This window comes from Panthera tigris, chromosome E1, assembly GCF_018350195.1.
Source record: "Panthera tigris isolate Pti1 chromosome E1, P.tigris_Pti1_mat1.1, whole genome shotgun sequence".
NCBI classification, from domain to species: Eukaryota; Metazoa; Chordata; class Mammalia; order Carnivora; family Felidae; genus Panthera; species Panthera tigris.
This window is the reverse complement of record NC_056673.1, coordinates 13,205,453-13,226,256: the sequence shown is the minus strand read 5'-3', so window position 1 is coordinate 13,226,256 and position 20,804 is coordinate 13,205,453. Positions and strand designations below refer to the sequence as shown.

Genomic DNA, 20,804 nt, shown 5'->3' with positions numbered 1-20,804 from the left:
CCAGAATTTATATGTATTCATAGGAATTTCACGAGTAGTAACAGCAGAATTTTAATTTATTAAAAAAAATTTTTTTTAACGTTTTATTTATTTTTGAGACAGAGAGAGACAGAGCATGAACAGGGGAGTGGCAGAGAGAGAGGGAGACACAGAATCGGAAGCAGGCTCCAGGCTCTGAGCCATCAGCCCAGAGCCCGACGCGGGGCTCGAACCCACAGACCACAAGATCGTGACCTGAGCTGAAGTCGGACGCCCAACCGACTGAGCCACCCAGGCGCCCCAGAATTTTAATTTATTAATGGACATTTCATTAATGACATAGAGACAGCTGTTATTCACTGGAAATAAAATAGTTGGACTCAAGGTCAACAGGAAAACAGAAACCACTCTAGATATTTCAAGCAGAAAGGGATTTACTAATGAGAGTTATGTTTCAAATCTGTTGGGAGGGCTGGGAGATAAAAACGGGAGAGTTGGTATCACCCAGAGGTCGGGAGTTGCAGGGAGGGGCTGCGCTGTCGCACTGCCGCTCAGGGGTCTGTACTCACCTGCCTCCACCACTGCTGCCGCAACCAAAAGAAAGACCTCCTATCTTTCCACCTTCCATCTCATTCAAGTGCCTCTCACTGGCAAAATCGAAATTAGAAACCCACCTCAAAGGAGTCTGGGAGATGTTTGAAGCCTTTTAGCCCCTGCGAAACGGGAGAGCGTGAATAAGCCAAAAGGAGGTGGTTATTTCAGTTAATGGTGCTGTGAAAGTTAGTTATGCTTCTGGGAGAAAAACAAAACAAAAAGCAAAACTCAGTCCCTAATTTGCACTTTATACACACACACATTTCAGAAAAAATTAAAAATTAAAAAAATAACGAAAGCATCTGAATTAGATCAAGAAGACAAGGATATCTTTCTACATTATATACTGATACACCATTTAATTTATTGCAATGACTTTTATGATCCATGAAAACAAAGACTGTTCCATTGCAGGGTTAAAAGTGGGGAGATGGGGCCAAGTTTTGACAGCAAGGGATATAAAAATAAAATAAGATACTAAGAGCGAAGCTGGCCTGTAACTAGGCCCTCATCTCTGTGCCCCCAACTCCCAGGCCAGGTTCCATCTCCTCCTGTGGAAGAATGCTCTCTCCTGGTGACAGTATTTACCAAGGAACAGAAGTCTCCCTGAGCAATCCACTGAGCAGGAAGCTGGGTAAGGATTAGCACAGTGCATGAAATAGATGTATTCATACATACAACAGAAGTGAAACTACAGAACAGTCTTGCTTTTCTCCTCACCTCCTAGTTCCTGTTTTGGTGACCTCTGTTTTTCTACTTTTTACATTTGTTCCAGGCGTGCTTTTTTTGTGTTTTGATTTGAAGTAATAGGCCACATCTTAGGATCTTGAAAATGCCAGGATCTTTTGACCACTGTCCCCCAAGATGTACTTTGTAGAACACTATGTTGGGAGACATCAATGGAAATGCCAAGAAAAAAGCATTCTTAGGCAAATAAGGTTGGAAATTGCTATACCTCCTCTTGGAGAAAAAAAATATCACAAAGTAGATTTCTGTATTAAAGGCACTTCTTTAAAGAAAAATTTAATTTTATTTAATTTCAAATGTTTCCCAAGTTTATTTTCTGCACAATACACAGACACTCTGGGGACAGTGTATGGTTAAAAAACAATGTTCCATTAACAATTTGTTAGATTCTGCTCTAGATCATCTTAAAAAAAAAAAAAAAAAAGTAACGACACCAAGTCTCTAGAACTTGAACGACTGGCTGATGTTCTCTCCCAATGGATGAGGAAGCTGGTCCTAATTTTCTTCTGTGAGCAGATTCTCTGATTTCAGCGAGGCCTTCCGTGTGCTGTCCAAGTTCAGATGCTGGTATTTTCTTTTAAAAAAGCCAAACTAAAACAAAGGAGGGGAAGTCCCATTATAGGCCTAAGATACCCATCTGTTTTAGAAAACCGTCATCTAGTTCTCTAGAACTTCTCACACCTCCTCTGAATTTCTCCCTGATAATCCAATCCTTCAAGATCAGTCTTAAAATGCTACCTTTCCACAAGTCTTTTCATTCTCCAGTCAGAAGTGATTTTCCACCTTCCTCTGAAACCCCAAACCTCCTTAACCTTTTTTTTTAAAATTTGAGTGAGAGAGCACGTTTGAGTAGAGAAGAAACAGAGGAAGAGAAAGAGAAAGAGAAAGAGAAAAAGAGAGAGAGACACAGAATCTCAAGCAGGCTCCAAGCTCAGTGAGGAGCCCAATGCAAGCCTTGACCCCATGACCTAGGATCATGACCTGAGCCAAAATCAAGAGTCAGGCACTTAATGGGGCGCCTGGGTGGTTCAGTCAGTTAAGTGTCCAACTTCGGCTCAAGTCATGATCTTGTGGTTCACGAGTTTGAGCCCCGTATCAGGCTCTGCACTGACAGCTCAGAGCCTAAAGCCTACTTTGGATTCTGTGTCTCCCTCTGTCTCTCCCCCTGCCCCACCCCAGGTCACAGTCTGTCTCTCTCTCTCTCTCTCTCAAATAAATAAACATTAAAAAAAAAAAAGTCAGACACTTAACCCATTGAGCCACTCAGGTGCGCTGCTCCTTAACCTTTTTTTAACTTAACTAATTCTGCAAAATATTATAATTTTGGCTATAATGGATCTTAGTTATATAAAAATACTCAACCTACTACAGACAGTATGGCCTCCTACAGCAAGAAATGCACAATCTAGGGGCAGCTGGCTGGTTCAGTTGGTAAAGCATGAGACTCTTGATCTCAGGGTTGTTAAGTTCAAGCCCCATGTTAGGTGTAGAGATTACTTAATTATAAAAAAAAAAAAATTGAGGAAAAAAATAAAAGGGAAACTCACAATCTACTAGGAACAGAAATAATTATAATACGGTGTGATGACTGACACTTGGAAGGGTTTCCAGAAAGTAGCTCACAGGAAAAGCACATAGCTCAGAGGACTGAGGAATCTCTGGGCTGGGTCTTAAGGAAAGAGTGTGAGCAAGGTGGGAAAGGGCATCAGGGTGGGGGGACGGCAGTATAGACAGCAAGCACACAGACACAAACCTATTTAGTTACACATGTTTGGAGGAAAAAGCAAGACTTAAGAGTTGAGAAGGGTAAAGGCTGGAGAGTGAGGATCTTGAAAGCAGTAAAAAAAATGTCTGAACGTTAAAACAGGGGAAGGAAAGTAAAGGATTTAAAATAGGGGAATGACCATCAAATCTGTTTTAGGAAAATCTCTCTGTATCTTAATACTTCACATGAGTAGAACTGACCTTGAAAAGGGTGATTATAATCACAATCAAAACCAGAAGGCCACCAGCACTGCTTATAAAGATGAGGTGCAAATACTCCTTCTCTTTCAGGAAGATGATAGTGATCTAGAACAAGATACAGAGATCATCCAATAAGTCTCCTAAAGCAGATGAGAAAAAAATTCCACATGTTATTTTAAGGAGCAAAATATGAGAACTTGGCAACATTCTGTATATTGACCAAGACTGATGACAGTAAGGGAAAAAGCTAAAGTTTCCTGATGCAGCATCTAAAATTACCTAACGAGGCTTTCAGTTTCTGGTTCTACATGTAGAGAGCGTGGTACGTGCCACTCTGTACTAACAAGTAAAAAGCTGAACAGACTGAAAAAGCAACAACTCTTCTTGGCGCCCTAAGAGAGGGGAGGATACTTGGCAAACTGCTGCCCCCAAGATTAGCGAGACAGATAGACAAATACAGGCAGTAGAGGCTTCCCAGCGCTGGGGTAGGAAAACCCAATCTGTAATTCATGAATTAATCATGAGAAGTTCAGTACTGACAACTCTCAGAGTTAAAACCTCCAGGGAACCCAGTCATATGGGAGCCTCCACAACACTATAAGGTTTTCCTCTAGGAGCTTGACCAGATCCCTATGGTAAATGTTCGACAAAAATCCCTTGATGCTTCTGGCAAGGGGAGAAGAAAAGGAACCATTTTGAAATAGGCCAGAGCACTCTGGCCTGCCATCGGGGAAACTAGTTAATTGGAGCGTAACCTGCTAAGAGCCTAACTGACCCAGGGTAAGAGAAATACCCAACTCTAGGTATCCTGTCCTACCTAAGGGGACTGAAAAAAAAAATGAGAAATACTTCTGAGGTTCACAGCCCAGAGGTGTAGGTTCACAGCACAGGAGCATGGGCTCACTAAAAGACTGAAATCTAATCACAGGATGGTAGAGCACATAAGCACTTCCTCCTTCCCCTCCCCCACACCTTACCACCACATCACTGAAGACCTATTTACAACAGTTCCTTTACCTGGTCCATTGTATCTGGTTATCAGGAAAAAAAAAATTACCAAGAAAAAAGAAAGAAATAAAAAATCATAAAACATATCCAGATGCAAAAAACATCTTGAAGAGACAAAGCAAGCCTCAGAAGCAGACACGGAAAGGTGTTTGAATTATCATCAGACTTGGAATTTACAACAACTATGATTAACATGCTAAGGGCTCTAACAGATAAAGTAGACAGCATGCAAGAACAAAGACAAAGAACAGATAGGCAATGAAAGTAGAGAGATGGAAATCCCAGGAAAGAACCAAAAAGAAATGCTAGAGATAAAAAAAAAAACAAACACTGTAACAGAAATGAAGAAAGCCTTTGATGGGCTCATTAAAAAAAAAAAGACTGGACATGGCCAAAGAAAGAATCTCTGAGCCAGATGTACCAAAAACAAAAAAAAAATCCTCGAAAAGCAAAGAGAACAAAAACTGGAGGAAAAAAAATAACACCCCCCCCCAAAAAAAAACAAAACAAAAACAAAAAACCAACAGCACAACAAAATTATGTAAAGAACAAAACACTTTACACTATTTTGGTCAGTCAGGAGATCTGCTAAGGATTATCTGACAGTTTAACAGAGGTCCCAAGGGACTGGTCTCTAGGTTTGAGAGAACACTGAAAGAAAATCAGTTTTACATCCAGCTCTGCCACTCTGTGTCCTTGGGCCCCCAGCTCATCATCTTCAAAATGAGACCTATTTTAAATGATCTCTAAGTCCTTTCCAACTCTGTTCTGACATCATTCTGACAGCTCTTTTTGACCTTGCACAAACCCCTAAAGTCTGATAACACGTTTGTCCCACACGAAATATGACAAAGACACTGGTCTGCTCTTCACCAAACTAAAGTATATGTTAAGATATGATAATGAATGCAATATGGCATCCATGTATACTACAGTTGACCCTTCAACAACACAGGCTTGAACAGTGTAGGTCCACTTATATGCAGATTTATTTGTGATATAGTACTATAAATGTATCTTTTATGACTTTAACATTTTCTTTTCTCTAGCTTACTTCATTATAAGAATACAGTATATAATAGAATAATATAATAAGACATCCAGTCAACGGTATACTATTAGTAGTTAAGTCTTTGGGGAGTCAAAAGTTATACATGGATTTTCGACTATGTGGGGAGCCGGCACTTCTAATCCTCAGGTTGTTCAAGGGTCAAGTGTACTTACAGAGTTCTTGTATTAGAAGCATCCCCAGCATTGTCGTCTAAAGGCTGTCTCAATCTCAAGAGTCTAAGCTCTCTTCTCACTAACAGGACTCAGCTGGAAAGCTCAGCGGATGTTGCTTCCCGAGACCCATTTATGGCCCTCCCAAGCTGTAGCCAGCATACAGACCATGCCCAGAGCATGTTCCCAGGACTTAAGTGGGGCCAGAGGGCCATCAAGACTTCTCTGCCTGCCCAAAACACTGAGTCCTTTCATGCAAGTGTATAAGCAACAAGGTCAGGGATAACTGCTGTATGAGTTGGAAAGATGGACAAATATACTCCTTTAAGGCCTCCTCAATTAAGTTATAAATGCTGGTTACTTCCTAGGGTTGACCCTCCAGGCAACTATTTAATTCAGACGGAGCTGAGCTTAATAGGTGTAAGTTCTGGGCCTTGACAATAGAGAGGGAGCAAAGCAACAGACTGGGAGGAAGAACAGGAAGAGAGCTGGTTTTTCTTCTATGTAAGAGTGAATGGGGGGGAGGGGGGTGGGTAGCAGGGGGAAGGACTTGAGAGTATGGGTTTAGGAAAATAATGAAAGGAAATCCCAAGGTCATAGTGGTATAACAGGCCAGATCTGAGTAAAAGAAATGCTCCTCTTTCTCAAAGCCTCTTCCCCTTTTCCTCTTCTAAACCCACAGGTTCCAAAGGTACCCCAAAGCTACCCTGGTAAAGGTGAAGGAGAAGCGGGACACAGGGTACCTACTGCTTGCAGCTGAACACTGAATTTTTGAATTTTCTATCAGAAATCATGGCTGATCTAAGCTAATCATGACAGAGCTATTCCCCTTTGCCAGTGACTGACATGAGATCCAGTTCTCACTGACAAGATGTAAGGAGACAGCTGTTGGGAGTTTTTAGGAAAATTTCCCTTCCTACAAAGGGAAGTTTTGCTACTGATCTCTTGCTTCTTATTTTGTATCCTGACACATGAAAACACAGCACTTGGAGAGGTGGTAGCTTTGTGCTGGCCACAAGGGAAGGTATCACCACCACAGATGGAAGGGCACAAGATTCAAAGGAGCCAGGCCGTTGACCAGACAAACAACAGATGCCCTTATGGTACCTTAGTGAGAGTTTTCCCTTACTTGCAAATGAAACGCACTTGGATACATAGGTATTTATACTCACAGGTTCATTCTACCCTTGTTGCTTATTGTCAGGAACAACTTAACACTTTGCTTAGAGTATTGAATTTAAAGAAAGGAAAATAATTATAAGGAATCTATGTATAGAAATAAAAGCCATCAGCAAGAGGAAGAAATAAATAATTTACAAACGTGCATATAAGAAACTGTTAACCATAACACCCTTTGGGAAGAAGGAGCTGGGGGCATGGGAAAGGGGGGGAATGAAGGAACCATTATTTTTCATTTGATATTTTTCTGTAAGGCTTGGATTTTCTTGCTCTTCTATTTTTTTTTTTTAATCTAGGCAGTGGGACAATGGGGCACTTCTCTTTCCCCCATATAATTTTCTGTATTAGAAATAGTTAAAAAGAAAAGTGTTATTTCTGACATGTCTAGAGAACTGTTCGTTTCTCATACCCCAGGAAGGAAATCAGAGAGCCTAACATTTAGCAATCCAGCTCATTTTCTTGACATCCCCTCCAGTAATGATCGTGCCTGACTAAAGGGCCCACAGATGGATTCTCTCTCAAGCCAGGAGCACATCTAGGTTAAGTGTCAACAAGAATGACAGCTCAGAGCAGCACACACAGCATTGAGCCCATAGATCACAGACATTAGTATGATTTGTGGTCACACTTTTGCAAAAGAAACCCCAAGTGTTCCAGTATTTAGTTTAAGATTTATAAAAGAATTATGCATTCCTGAGTATTGTAACTGGTTAATACCATAACTAAACGATACTACACACGAAGAAGGCAATTAATGTATACAAAAAAATAATTTCTCACTTGGCAAATTTTAAAAATACAATACACTCTCAAATCAAAGTATACATAGCTGTTGATTTCAAACTAGTTATTTCAGCTTAAGCCTCTTACTCAATTGCTTCATTTCACAGATGGAAAAATGGAGGTTGATGCTGGCTAATTCAAGGTCACAGAGGCAGCTCGTGGTAGAGGCAAGATCAGAGGTGTTAAGACTGAAAACAGGAAGAGTGCTGGTACAGGGGCTCTAAGGCTAGGCACAGTTTCCCCAGGATTCTGTCCAGAACAACAGAAAACAGCCAGGGATTACCTTAGTTCTGTGGTTCTCTGCATTCAGCCCCTCATACAGAGATTTGTTGAAAGTTATTTCACCAAGGATCTGCAGTTCATTTACATCTCTCTGTAACTATAAGATAGAGGGTAGATAAAACATATTTTAGACATGGACTTACTATTTTTGAACAGCATCTTTTCCTTTATATGTGTTCCTTCTCCTGTATTCCTTTGTCTAGTTAGTGGTCTTGGCAACCACAGTTACCCAAGCAAGTATCCTGCAATCGTTCCCCAACTGCTTTTCCTTTGCACTTTACCTCATGTCACAACACCATTCACCAGCCCCGAATCAGTTCCTGACAATTCTTTTTGTTCTTTCTCTCATCTGTCTGTTTTCTCCAACCCTCATTGCTACTCCTTCAGTTCAGATCTCATCATTCTCATCTGGATCACTGTGAGGTGTTACACTCGATCCTCCTATTTCCCACTTTAGAGTGAGTGATCAGGGAAGGCCTCCCTAAGGTAATGCCTGAGCTTACCTCATGCACATAAAGATACAGGGAAAAAGCACTGTCATGCAGAAGGGACAGCAAGTACAAAGATCATGTGGCCAGAACAATATTGGAGAAAGGACAATATCTGGAGTATAAGAAGTGGGGAGTGGCAAGGGGAGTGCCCCTGGGTGGCTCAGTTAAGCATCTGACTTCAGCTCAAGTCATGATTTCACAGTTTTGTTGAGTTTGAGCCCTGCTTTGGGCTCTCTCCTGTAAGCACAGAGCCCACTTCAGATCGTCTGTCCCCCTCTCTCTTTACCCTTCCCATGCTCGCTCTCTCTCTCAAAAATAAATATGAAAAAAAGGGGGCTGGGTGGCTCAGTTGGTTGGGCATCCAACCATTTCAGCTTGGGTCATGTTCTCGGAATTTGTGAATTCAGGCCCCGCATCAGGCTCTATGCTGACTGACAGTGTGGAGCCAGCTTTGGATTCTCTCCCTCGCTCTTTGCCCCTCCTCCTCCCTCCCTCCCTCTCTCTCTCTCTCTCTCTCTCTCAAAATAAATGAATAAACTTTTTTTTAAAAAGTGGGAAAGAGGAGAGTACTAGGAGATAAAGTTGAAGTAGCAAAGACTAGATCACGCAGTACCTTGCAGGCCACTGAAAAAGTATGTGTTTTAGTCTAGAAGTATTCATTTTTTAATTAATTTGTTAAAAAATATTTTGGAGAGAGCACACGCACAAGTTGGGGAGAGGGGCAGAGGGAAGGAAAGAATCTTAAGCAGGCTCTATGCTCTGCGCAGAGCCCAACATGGGGCTCAATCCCACGACCCTGGGATCATGACCTGAGCTGAAATCAAGAGTCAGACCTTCAACTGACTGAGCCATCCAGGCGGCCCTAGTCTAGGTGTATTCAAATGTCACTTTTTTTGTTTTTGGAGAGGCGTGGCACAATGTTTACTTTTTAAATAGCTGTTATGTGAAGAAAGATTTGTAGAGGCCATGGCAAGAGCGCAGACAAGAGGAAAAGGCAGGTTACTGTAATAGCCGGGGCAAAAGATGGTGGCCAGAACTACAATAGTAGCAGTGGAGATGGAAAGAAGTGAATGGATTTAGAATGCATTTTTGGAGGTGGAATGATAGAGCTTGCTGCTGTAATAGATATGGGGATGTAGGAAAGGAAGGAGAGAGTCACAAGTATTTCCTAAAATAAATAACTAGAGTAAGTTACCCTACTAAGTTACCCCAAGTAATTGAGTAAAGAACAGATTGAGGCAAAAAGTAGATCGAGACACCTGTTTTGGACATGTTACATTTGAGATGCCCTTAATTTTTCTCCGAAAGATAGGAGATGCACGTGAGGAACAAGTGAGTCAAATCTGGAGCATTTCACCATCTCAAGTACCTGCTGAAATTGACTCAAGTAGAGCTCTGCAGCCACCGTTACATTTTCCTTATTTGAAGTGATGACACAGCTCACTGAATGCCATTTCTTCCCATGCTGAAAAGGAAACTCTGGTTATAATTAGCACAATCCCTTTTTGAGTGCAAAAGATGAAAGCTTTAACACTTAGCACGCAGGGCACCTTAAGATACCAGAATAGACGTGTATACAGTTTCAGCCCTCACCTTGGCTCAAGCAAAGCCACAGATATGGCTAACCTTACCCAGGGAAGAGGCTAAGGAGCGACTTGAGGCCGCCCTGCATACGTTTTCAGGAGTAAACGTCGGGGAAAGGAGCATCGGACCTCTCACGTCACCCGCTTCAAGCACTTCTTCCCTCCCTCGGCCTCTCGGGAAGGCCGCGCTCACCTGAACAGGATCGCTCCCGCACCTTTCCACCTGAGTCTGGCTGCACAGAGTGTGGTCCTGAAACGAGAGCCATTCCACGGCGGATATGAGGACGCCAAAGTATCAGTTACCCGCCCTCTCCCAGCCCCGGCGAGACCCATCGTGATGCGCATGCGCATGGCCGGACGCTAGGACCCAGCAGTCTAGCTGGCGAGCGCTTCTGCCTTCAGGAAGTCTCGCGGTGTTTGCATTTGAACCTCTGGGCGGGTGCCGACGATGGCGGCGTCGCTCCCGCGACCTGGGAATCGGCTCTTCCGAACGTATGGGGCTGCGGGCGGCGGGGGGCCGCGGCGGCGACCCGGCAGGGCAGCGGCGCAGTGGTTCCCGCCGAAAGACCGGAAGCGTTTATTCAGCAGCAGCAGTAGCAGCGACGCCAGCAGCGGCGGCCCCTCGCGCTCTATCGCTTCCGACGATCCCGACGACCCAGACTTCCTCGGCTTTCCGGTGGGTCGACGGCGGAGGGGCCCTGGCGGTCGAGTCTCCGAGGACCGGCCGAGTCTGATCGTGACCCCAAGACGCCTGAGGCTGCGAGCTCGGCCTCCGCAGAACTGCAGCACCCCCTGCGGGCCGCTCGAACCGCCGCCCTTCTCTAACGGCAACCCGTGCCTACTGAGCCCGGACCTCAGTGCATGCAGCCCGCCCGGGGACGGCGGCGAGCTGGGCACCAGTGCCTCCCTGTTCAGCAGTCTGGCCTCTCCTGGCCCCGGCCTCCCAGCGCCAGGAGACAGTGTCCTCGGGACCGGCCCCGCCGCCTCTTTGGATGCAGCCTCTGAAGTTCCGAGTGGCTTACACCTCCCAGCAGCCTCCCTGGACCCAGCATCCCTCCACCGCCTCCAGGAGGCAGCAACAGGAGGAGGCAGGTTCACTAGGTTGGCCCACCAAGCCCATGCCAACCTCAGGTCAGCTCTCTTTAGTGTCACGGACTCTGGAAACCCTGAGGATTCTGAGAGTGGGGCAGTTGGGAGGAATATGAGGGAGTCTTGCTGTGAAATGGAACAGAGGGGGAAGAGGCTGGAGAGGCCAGGTTTTTCAAGCATGGGTAAGAAGAGGGCCACAGACCAGGACTGTTGTCAACAGATTGGGTCTCAAGGGGCTGCCCAGATAGACTCCGAGGAGGCGGATGGTTGCAAGGGCTGTATTGTACCTGGGGAAATCAACAGGCCTGAGAGAACTGGGCCTAGTCGAAAAAGGAAACTGCAGGAAACAGTAGAAACCTCCCTTCTCCATTACCACCAGTTTAAGAGGGACCAAAAGAGGGAAAAAGACTCATCCCTCACCCAGGACCTGACTCATTTACAGAATGCCTCTTGGACCAAAGCCAGGGCTTCCTTCAGTTTCCACAAGAAGAAGATGGTGACCGCCGTGTCGGAAGTATGCAGTAGCTACACCGTTGCCAGTTCTCTCTCTGAGTCCCTCATCTCTGAATATCCAAACCCTCCTGTTACGAACAGAACAAATAGTGCTGTGTCTCCTTGGAACTGCTCTTCCATGTATTTGCTAACCCCGTTTAAGACACTAGGTGTCACAGACAAAAAGGTATCAGATGCTGAAAAGGTTTACGGGGAATGCAATCAGGAGGGCCCTATCCCCTTTAGCAATTGCCTTTCCACAGAAAAATTGGAATGCTGTCAGAAGATTGGAGAAGGGGTGTTTGGTGAAGTGTTTCAAACAATTGTTAATCACACACCTGTTGCCCTAAAAATCATTGCTATTGAAGGACCAGATTTGGTCAACGGAGCCCATCAGAAAACTTTTGAGGAAATTCTGCCGGAGATCATCATCTCCAAAGAGTTGAGCCTTTTGTCTGATGAGGTACACAACCGTACAGAAGGCTTTATTGGTTTGAATTCGGTGCACTGTGTTCAAGGATCTTACCCTCCCTTGCTCCTCAGAGCCTGGGACCATTATAACTCAACTAAAGGGTCTGCAAATGACCGGCCTGACTTTTTTGAGGAAGACCAGCTCTTCATTGTACTGGAATTTGAGTTTGGAGGGATTGACTTAGAGCAAATGAGAACGAAGTTGTCCTCCATGGCTACTGCAAAGAGCATTCTACACCAGATCACAGCATCTCTCGCAGTGGCCGAGGCATCACTGCACTTTGAGCACCGAGACTTACACTGGGGGAATGTGCTCTTAAAGAAAACCAGCCTCAAAGAGCTCCAGTATACCCTCAACGGGAACACGAGCACTATCCCCACCCGTGGACTACAAGTCAATATCATTGACTACACCCTGTCACGGTTGGAACGGGATGGGATCGTGGTGTTCTGTGACATTTCCATGGATGAGGACCTATTTACAGGTGAAGGTGACTACCAGTTTGAGATCTACAGGCTAATGAGGAAGGAGAACAACAACTGCTGGGGTGAATATCACCCTTATAACAATGTGCTCTGGCTCCATTACCTCACAGATAAGATTCTGAAACAGATGACCTTCAAGATTAAATGTAACACCCCCGCCATGAAGCAAATGAAGAGAAAGATCCAGCATTTCTATAGGACAATGCTGAATTTCAGGTCTGCCACTGACCTGCTCTGCCAACACAGTCTATTTAAGTAAGCCAGACATGCCTTACAGGCCCAAACTGAGAGGGTACTGGTCTTAAAGCCCTTGATGCTGTTTTCAGCCTTCATCCCCAGAGCAGGGTGGATTTCCCATTCTAAATGTTTCTAATCAACTTTTGAAACAAGAATTTTGTTTCCTAGTAGAAAGTAAAATGTTTCTGAAGTTAACAAATGTTCCTTAAAAATAAACTATACATGGGAACAAGTGATTACAATTTAGAAGTCCTCTTTCTGTCAGCAGAGTCCATTCTATAAATGCCTTTCCATATATTCATTTCTGAGCCTTGACATTTCATGTACCTTGAGCTAAATAAATAAATAAGTAACTAAGGAAAGCCAAAGACCTCAACTTTCATACTGATGAGAGCCTGTGGCTGTAGGTACCATAAGGGAACCATACTACAGATGAAGAGTCAACTGAGAGTAAAGAGGCTGTAGCAAAGCAGAAATAGACTGGAGGGAGGAAAGGAAGATGGTAAATTTATAGGGAGAAGTGCAAGAAATATCTCATGTTTATCAAGCTCATTTGCCAGTCACAAAGAGAAGCAGAATTTATCAGTTTCAGAGGGAAAGTAAGTATCTCCATGGGTATTAAAAAGGTTTGAATTTTTGCTTATTTTTCATCAAGGGGAGGAAAACAGAAGTGTTGCTTTAAGAGCTGAATGGTTGATATTTCTTGTGAACATGACTTTGGCAATGTGTTCCCAGGCTAACTAAACATGTTTTTACTCCTTTTCTAGAACTCTGGTTTCATACCTTTGAGAATCCATAGTCACTTTGAAAAGACGTGTGATCATGATAAAGAAATGCCTCTAAGTACCTGAATTTTTGTCAGGCTTTTCACTCTTATAATCTGGAGATCTTGTAATTTGATTGGAACACAAATTTGCAGCTGGAATTCGGCTCCAAAGAGATTTTCCCCATGTATCTGCAAAATAAAATCAGAGCGTGGGAAATCAAACTGGTGTTTTGCCACCTGTAACTTTGCAATTATAGGCACTAAGCACTTACACTGAAGAAGAATTCTTTGTAGACGGAAAGCCCCTGGCTTGTGTTCATGTATATCACTGACGGTCTGCAATTGAGACGATATTTGTTAGGCCTCAAGGCCCCCTTCTTTCAAAGGAGCCTGAATGCTACCAACTGTATACACTAAGAAAGAGGGTACCAGATCCTTAAGATGAATCAAAGCTGAATATCAAAATGTAGAGTGTCGGTAGGGCAGCTGGGATCAGGTAGGATATTTGAATTCTGTATATTAGGGCTGGTTCTGTGTGTGTCTAATTATCATTCCTCAGAGTGGCCTTACTTTTCTCTTTCCTTATTTCTCAATGCCACAGCTCCTCTCTTCCCTCCTTAGCATTACGTCAATAACTTTTGTAGCAAGACCAGCAGGCACTGCTCCCCCTTTGGTTACTACCAAAGTAGTGGTGTTTCTAGGACCCAACTGTTAGTGCCCCAGAGATCAGTGGGAGCCTGGGCTTTAAGCAGCCTCCTATCAGTGAAAGACAAGGCCCACATCCACCCCGACCACCAGTTCCCACAAGAGAGAATTCCTGCAGGTGTTGGCCCCTCGGAAGTACTTACTTGGGAAGAACTGCAATGAAGGCATGCTTGAACTGAAGGCTCTGGGTCTTTGTGACCAAAGACTGTTTTCCATTGAAACTAGGAAATAAGAGTGTCAGTTGACAGCACACCTGCTTTGTACACAGCTACTTACATACCTTGGCTTCTCCGGGTCAGTGAGGGTCAGGTAAGAAAAGACTCTTGAAGATAAGTAATTAGAGTGCAGAAGACCATACTTGGAGAAACACTGATTTTAAAAGAGTTTCTCAACCTTGACAATATTGACATTTTGGGCCAGACAGTTTTTTGTGAGAAGCTATCCTCCTGTGTGATGTTTAGCAGCATCCCTGGCCTCTCCCCACTAGACAGCAGTGGCACCCTCCACCCCCTACTCCAGGTTGTGGCAACCAGAAATGTTTTCAGGCACTGCCCCTGAGGGGCAGAATCATCCCCATTTGCGAACCCTTCCCTAACACTATACCCTACACCCCCAAACATAGAAGTTTTGCAGATGACAGAACTTCTCCAAAGTTAAGTGAACCAGAATTAGAACTTGCGTCCAAGGCTCATTTACCAGACTGTACCATAGTTTTGCTTTGTGTGTCACTAAAAGAAGGTTTTCAATATTTCTGATAGCAAGAAGGGAAAGCCAGGTCACTGCAGCAGCATAGGTTCTTTTTGTGGGTTCACTGAGGCTCTTCCTGAGCAGTGAGGGAGCCATAACTCTTAACACACATGCACGGGATGGAGACTTCTTCCAGGGCCACAGCCTGGACCTGCTCTGACACAGACAGTACTTACTTGGTGGCTGTCACAGTGATACTGGCTGTCCTGTTTGGAAAGGCATTCTCTTCTAGCTGCCAAATTACTGAAAAGATTGCCTATTAAAAAAAAAAAAAAAAGTCACGTGGTTCCTCTCTATACCACCCTCAATTCTGATTGCTTCCTACTAACTAAACAGACCTGGGAAGCAATTCATATTCCTCACATTTTTGTAGCACAGGATGCTTCCACATCTATTATTCCATGTAAGCCTCACAATGTCAATATGGAATAAGCTGGGCAGACAGCATTATTCCTTCTGTACAGGTGAGGAAACCACTTCAGAGCTTGCCCACGGCACAAAGATCATCAGTGGCAGATCAGGGACTCCCTTCACAATAATAACGCTGGGTCTGCCGCTCCCCCCATACTACTCCCAACTTCACTCTGCTGTAATGGGGGTGAACCAGCAGTTTGCGGCTATATCTCCCACCCCACCACTCCCTACTTTGAGAGCAAACTTGGCAGCTCTAAGCTCTGCTGAAGGGATTGATTACAGTACAGTGTGGAGACCACAACTAAGAGATTCAGATGAGACCGGGAACGTGAGAGACACCAAGTCCAAGTTAGAAGAGTCAGCTGACCAAAACAGACTCACAGACGACCTCCTGAGTATAGGGTGACCAATCTTGCAGTTCATGACCAGCACAGAAGCAGTTGGCTTAGGGTCATCACACCAAATGTCTGGAGAAGGAGGCTGTTAACACAGAAAAGACCCTGTTCTTAAAGAGCAAAAAAGGAAGCAGTTGCCTCATACCAATTCACATATTCACTGATTTTCTACATGCCAGAGCTCAGGCTTTATCTGCCAGGAGCTCAGGACACAAATCAGATTTGGTCTCTGTCTTCCTCACAAGCTGGGCAAAAGGGATCAGTAGTAGGTAGTTGAGGAATTTAAATACAAGGCCCAGGGAGTGGTTCTGTAAAGCTGTGAAGGGAGTCCCTGATCTGCCACTGAAAAACAGTATCAAAGAGGTGAAATCCAACAAGGAGGAAGGAATCTGTGAAGTCTTCATTGGTAGCGAGGCATTTGAACTGGGCCTTGGACCAATGCAAACTTAATATCCTGAGATGGGCTGGAAGGCTAGCATGAGCCAAGCACTGCCACGGAGCCTTTCTCAACCATGGATCTTCATCTAGACCACTGAATACAGAAGGTGATTTCATGGACAATTTTCTTAATTCTCCCAAGGATAGTGCAACACCACTTCCACTCAAGAAGCTTATGAGATAATTTCATTATTTTCAGGTAATCGATGCTATCCTAGCTCAAATAGCCTAAGACCCCCGGGACAAACCTGTAGTTTGACAAAGGCAGGTTTAATGATTGCTTACAATGAGGAAAACTGCACCAGGGTATGTCTGTCTCACCAAACAAAAGCAAAGACAGTTAAAGGATTCCGGGGAAGGGTACAGTTCAGGTGAAATATAAGTAAAGCAGAGGTTTGACAGGCTCTACTAAGTGAAGCAGGGCCAGACCCAGGGACCCCTTCCTTGGAAACTGTTAGGGTGGATTTGTAAAGTTGTGTCCAGAATGCTTTGTCTGAAGCGCTGTACCTCAGATGAAAGCTTCTCTTCAAAGTGACATAACCAATCAAGAGTGAGATGGTTTCATAATTACAGATATAACTTCAAGCAGCAAAGTCTCTGATTGCCTATGATTTTAGAGAACACTTTTCAGCGTTACTTCACAGCTGCAGGATGTCCTTGGGAGAATTATTGTTTCCTAGTATCTTGCAGCTGGCTTTGAGTCTGTGATCCCAGGTTGATGAATGGCAGGGCAGACTTTTACTTTCCCAGCTAACTTAGAAAATATTTTCCTCTCAGAACCCTGGTTAAGAAAGGCTGCAGGCAAGGAGTGACTGCAGAACGGCATCACTGGTGGCTCTTTAGGCAGAGAATAGCACGACTGAACCAAGCACAGCATGCAGTTGGACTGGAGGGGATCCATCTAGTTTATTGGATGGGCCTGGATGAGACTGGAGGCAGGGAGACCAGTTCAGAGGTTGCCATAAAAAAGCAGGTGTACAGGAAGGGACAGCCATGAGTGTATGTTTCCAAAACTGCCATCGTAGTTACCTTCTGTATCCTCTTAAACTGTAAGTTTCTGGGGTAATTCAAAGCCATGCTCGTCATGTAGGAATCTTCCCCAGAGTTAGTTAGGTTAATGTTCAGAGTCAGCTCCTTTGTGAGACCCACCACCAATTCCTGCCTGCACAGCAGTAGGCAAATAGATACATGTTACCAATTTATTTGATCTGTAAAAACCTCAATGCAATACAATAGCACATTCTTAACTAACTTCTTAAATTGCCTAAAGGATACATTTAGCCTAGATTTTCTTCCCCCTCAACATAAGCAAACACCTGGACTGCTATACCCCCTCAGTTGCTATGTGAGACGGTGATAATGCTTCCCATTATTTGGTGCTTACTATATGGCAGGGACTGTGCTCGATCCTTCACATCCTCAATTAATCCTCGTAATAACTGTATAAAATAGTATGGTTACTGTCCATTTCATAGAAAAGGAAACAGAAGCCAAGAGAGTCTAATTTGCCTGAGGTCTAACAGTCTCAAAAGGGGGTTGGGAAAATTATAATTAAATACTCTTTCTACTGCCAATTCACTGCAACCCTAGGCAAGGTACTTCATTACACAAATTCATCCATTTCATATATACTATGGAGTACTTTCTCTGTGCCAGATACTCTGCTCAATACTGGGGCGTCTAGGTGGCTCAGTTGGTTAAATGTATGGTTTAAAACAGTCTGTTCAGACTTGAGAAGACTTGGGATTTGTGAGAGCTTCCTTCAGTCCACTGAGGTGCTGTGGGGCCCCAGAGTATAGAACCACTATCCATAACCAAGATCTGCAGGAGAACACATTAGCAATATAAGGAAAATTTCCTAGCCACCTGGGAAATCTGTTCAAAAACAGAATATGAAGCTCTGGGAAGTATTGTGACATGTGTTTTGTTGTTGTGGTAGTATTCTTTTTGTTTTATCAGAACTGAGAAGAGGATAGATTGATTAGCAGGAGAGAGGGTGTGGAGACAACTAGAGCCTGCTGTGGAAATCCATTGAAGAGATGGCAAATGCCTGGGACACCTGGGCGCCCCAGATGGTTAAGCATCCAACTTCGGTTCAGGTCATGATCTCCTGGTTCACGGGTTGGAGCCCCACGTCGGGCTCTGTGCTGACAGCTCAGAGCCTGGAACTTGCTTCGGATTCTGTGTCTCCCTCACTCTCTGCCCCTCTCCCACTCACACTCTGCCTCTCTCCTTCAAAGATAAACATTTTACAAAATTAAAAAAAAAAAAGAGATGGCAAATGCCTGATGTAATACAGTAGTAGCGGGGATAGAGAGAAGGGATAGAAACCAGATATGGTAAGGCCACACTTGTAACCAGAGCAGCAGAGAGAGGAGTCAAGGATGAGCCCTGAATTTTCACACTGGATGACCAAGTGGTCCTATTCGTGAGGGAGAGAACACTGGAGGAAGACCAGAGGGTGGCAGCTGACAGATGAGTTCAGGCAGGGATATAAAGAGAGGTGCCTATGGCATAACAAGGTAGAGATGTTGAAACATCAGTTGGCTATACTGTTCTAGAGCCCACGAGAGAGATCTGAGAGCCACTGTTCTATTTCACAGGGGCTCTTAACCTGAGGGCCAGGGGCAGTTTCAGAGGGCCCCAAATGCAAACACTTATGTTTTATGCCCATGTCATCTTCTAGCTTTTTCCTTCGATTCTTTAGGAGATCCATGTCCATAAAAAGGTTGAAACCCCTGAAACATTTGGATGCTAACTAAGGATTAGACTCAATCATACTTTTTGAAAAAAGAAAAGACTGCTTACTATTTACACTAGGGGGTGATGTAGGGCCAGCTGTGTGTGCTATATATATCCCAAGGAGTTGGCTGGGAGGGAAGTTCTTGGCTGTAATTAATTCCTGTTGGAAACAGCTGCATCTGTTTATTAGGCTGGATTCCAAAACACTCAGAAGTCTTGAACTGGATCCTTAGCAATTGGGATGGGCCACGCTAAGCCATCCACAATTCCTACAAATGTCTATGAAAAGGCTTACCAGGACTCAGGCAACAGCGTTCTTCCACCCAGATGCCAACTCCGGCCAATGGGCCATCAGTGCCATGTTATGTGTGCAGCACTACTAGCCAGGAAGGGCATTTTAAGACCGTCACGTGTCCAAAGTCAAACTCCTTATCTCTTTCTCTCCATCCTGCCTTCCAAAATCAGTCTTCTAAAGGCTTCCCCAGTTCAGTTCTTGGCATCGCCATTATTGTGGAGTTCAGTGTGATCCAAGGGAACTTTTGCAGTAATGGAAATAGTCTATATCTGTGCTATTCAATATCACTGGCCATATGTGGGTGTTGAGCCCTTGAAATGTGCCTAGTTCAACTGAGGAACTAAAATTTTAATTTTACTTAATTTTAATTAATTTAAATAGTTAAATGTGACTAGTGGCTACTGTATTGGACAGCACAAATCTAGATGTTCAGGATGAAACCATGGAAGCTGCCGTAGACCCTTCTTTTTCTCTTACTCCCCTGATCCAATCTGTCATCAAGTCCTGTGGGCTCTAACTTCAAAATATAGGCACTTTCCTGCTACCACTTTGGCCCAAGTCACCATCGCTTCTCACCTGAGTTATTATAATAGATCCTTACTATCTCCCTGCTTACACCTTTGTTCCTGCAGTCTACCACACAGCAGCAAGAATGAGCCTGTTAAAATGCAAGATCCTGTCATTCGTCTGGCTTCCCAGTTCACAATAAAAGCCCTTATGCAGGGCCTCAGAAGTCCCATATAACCTTTCTCCCTGCCCCCACATTACCTCTCCCTCATTCTACTGCAACCACACTGGTGTCCTGGCCATTCCTCCCACCTCCAGGTATGCTCCCATCTCAGGGAATTTGCAGCTGCTCTCCCTGCAGACACCCACAGAGTTCATTCCCCAATCTCCTCCTGTGTGTACCAAAATGTCACCACAGTGAGCCCTTTCCTGACCACTCCAAAACTTCAATCCACCCCCACCCGGCACTTTCTCCCACCTTCCCTGCCTTTTCTTCATAGTACATCTCATCAACATAAAATGTACCTACTATCTTCTCCTCCTAAAACACCAGGAGGGCAAGGCTGTTTTGTCTATGTTGTTTGCTGACGTATCTCCAGCATGTAGAGTGCCTGGCACAGAGGAGATGCTCCATAAATATTTAATGAATTAGTTAAGTAATTGGGTTAAGAGGTGAGCCAAGGAAGAGGCTACCTCTACCTGGGGTAGTCCTAGGAGCAAGAAACACTAGGGTATGAAAATAGCAGTGTCCAGGGTGTCAGAGACCTGGGTTCAAGTCCACCAAATGAGCTCTGTGATCCCACACAGTCCCTCAGCTACTGAGTCCGTTCCATAATCCATAAGACAGAAATACAAATCTCTTGCCTCCCTCATGGTGTGGCTGAGGACCCAATGAGGTAATAGATTCAAAGCCCTTTGTGGGTCATGAGGAAAAGTCAAATTTTGATGAGGGGTTTGCCGGGTACACCTTCAGGAGAAAGTTAGTTGCAGTTGACAACTCACTGAGAGGTGGTGATGGCCATCTGTAAGTCAGCAACACAAAACAGCTTATTCATGCAGTTCTTCTCATAGGGCAGCTATAACCAAACAGAGAGAGGCAGGGGTCAGACCAGGGACACCACCATCCCTGGGAGCTTTGCCTCTCGATCTTCTCCGTAGGACATACCTCTCCTTCCTTAGACTCTGAGA

General features: G+C 44.4%; 2 protein-coding genes across 8 annotated transcripts in view; one reads left to right on the top strand and one right to left on the bottom strand.

The window, feature by feature from the left end:
- ITGAE (integrin subunit alpha E) overlaps positions 1-20,804 on the bottom strand; it is a 65,129-nt gene that overhangs the window by 956 nt on the left and 43,369 nt on the right. For 3 of the 7 annotated variants that reach the window (XM_042965549.1, XM_042965551.1, XM_007076165.2), the window contains 12 exons: positions 20,619-20,692; positions 17,102-17,234; positions 15,621-15,719; positions 15,002-15,081; positions 14,222-14,299; positions 13,646-13,709; positions 13,455-13,562; positions 10,026-10,082; positions 9,619-9,714; positions 7,760-7,855; positions 3,286-3,390; positions 248-1,911 (listed from right to left, as the gene is read on the bottom strand). In XM_042965549.1, coding sequence (XP_042821483.1) covers positions 1,816-1,911; positions 3,286-3,390; positions 7,760-7,855; positions 9,619-9,714; positions 10,026-10,082; positions 13,455-13,562; positions 13,646-13,709; positions 14,222-14,299; positions 15,002-15,081; positions 15,621-15,719; positions 17,102-17,234; positions 20,619-20,692 — 1,086 coding nt within the window. In that variant the 3' untranslated portion in view covers positions 248-1,815. Of the gene's footprint in view, positions 1-247; positions 1,912-3,285; positions 3,426-7,759; positions 7,856-9,618; positions 9,715-10,025; positions 10,083-13,454; positions 13,563-13,645; positions 13,710-14,221; positions 14,300-15,001; positions 15,082-15,620; positions 15,720-17,101; positions 17,235-20,618; positions 20,693-20,804 lie in introns of those variants that run through there. The other 4 variants (XR_006210970.1, XM_042965550.1, XM_042965552.1 and 1 more) reach the window with 4 other exon arrangements.
- On the top strand, positions 10,268-12,969 carry HASPIN (histone H3 associated protein kinase). The gene has a single exon (XM_007076183.3). It carries the CDS (start codon positions 10,281-10,283, stop codon positions 12,627-12,629), a length of 2,349 nt encoding a protein of 782 aa, XP_007076245.2. The 5' UTR covers positions 10,268-10,280; the 3' UTR covers positions 12,630-12,969.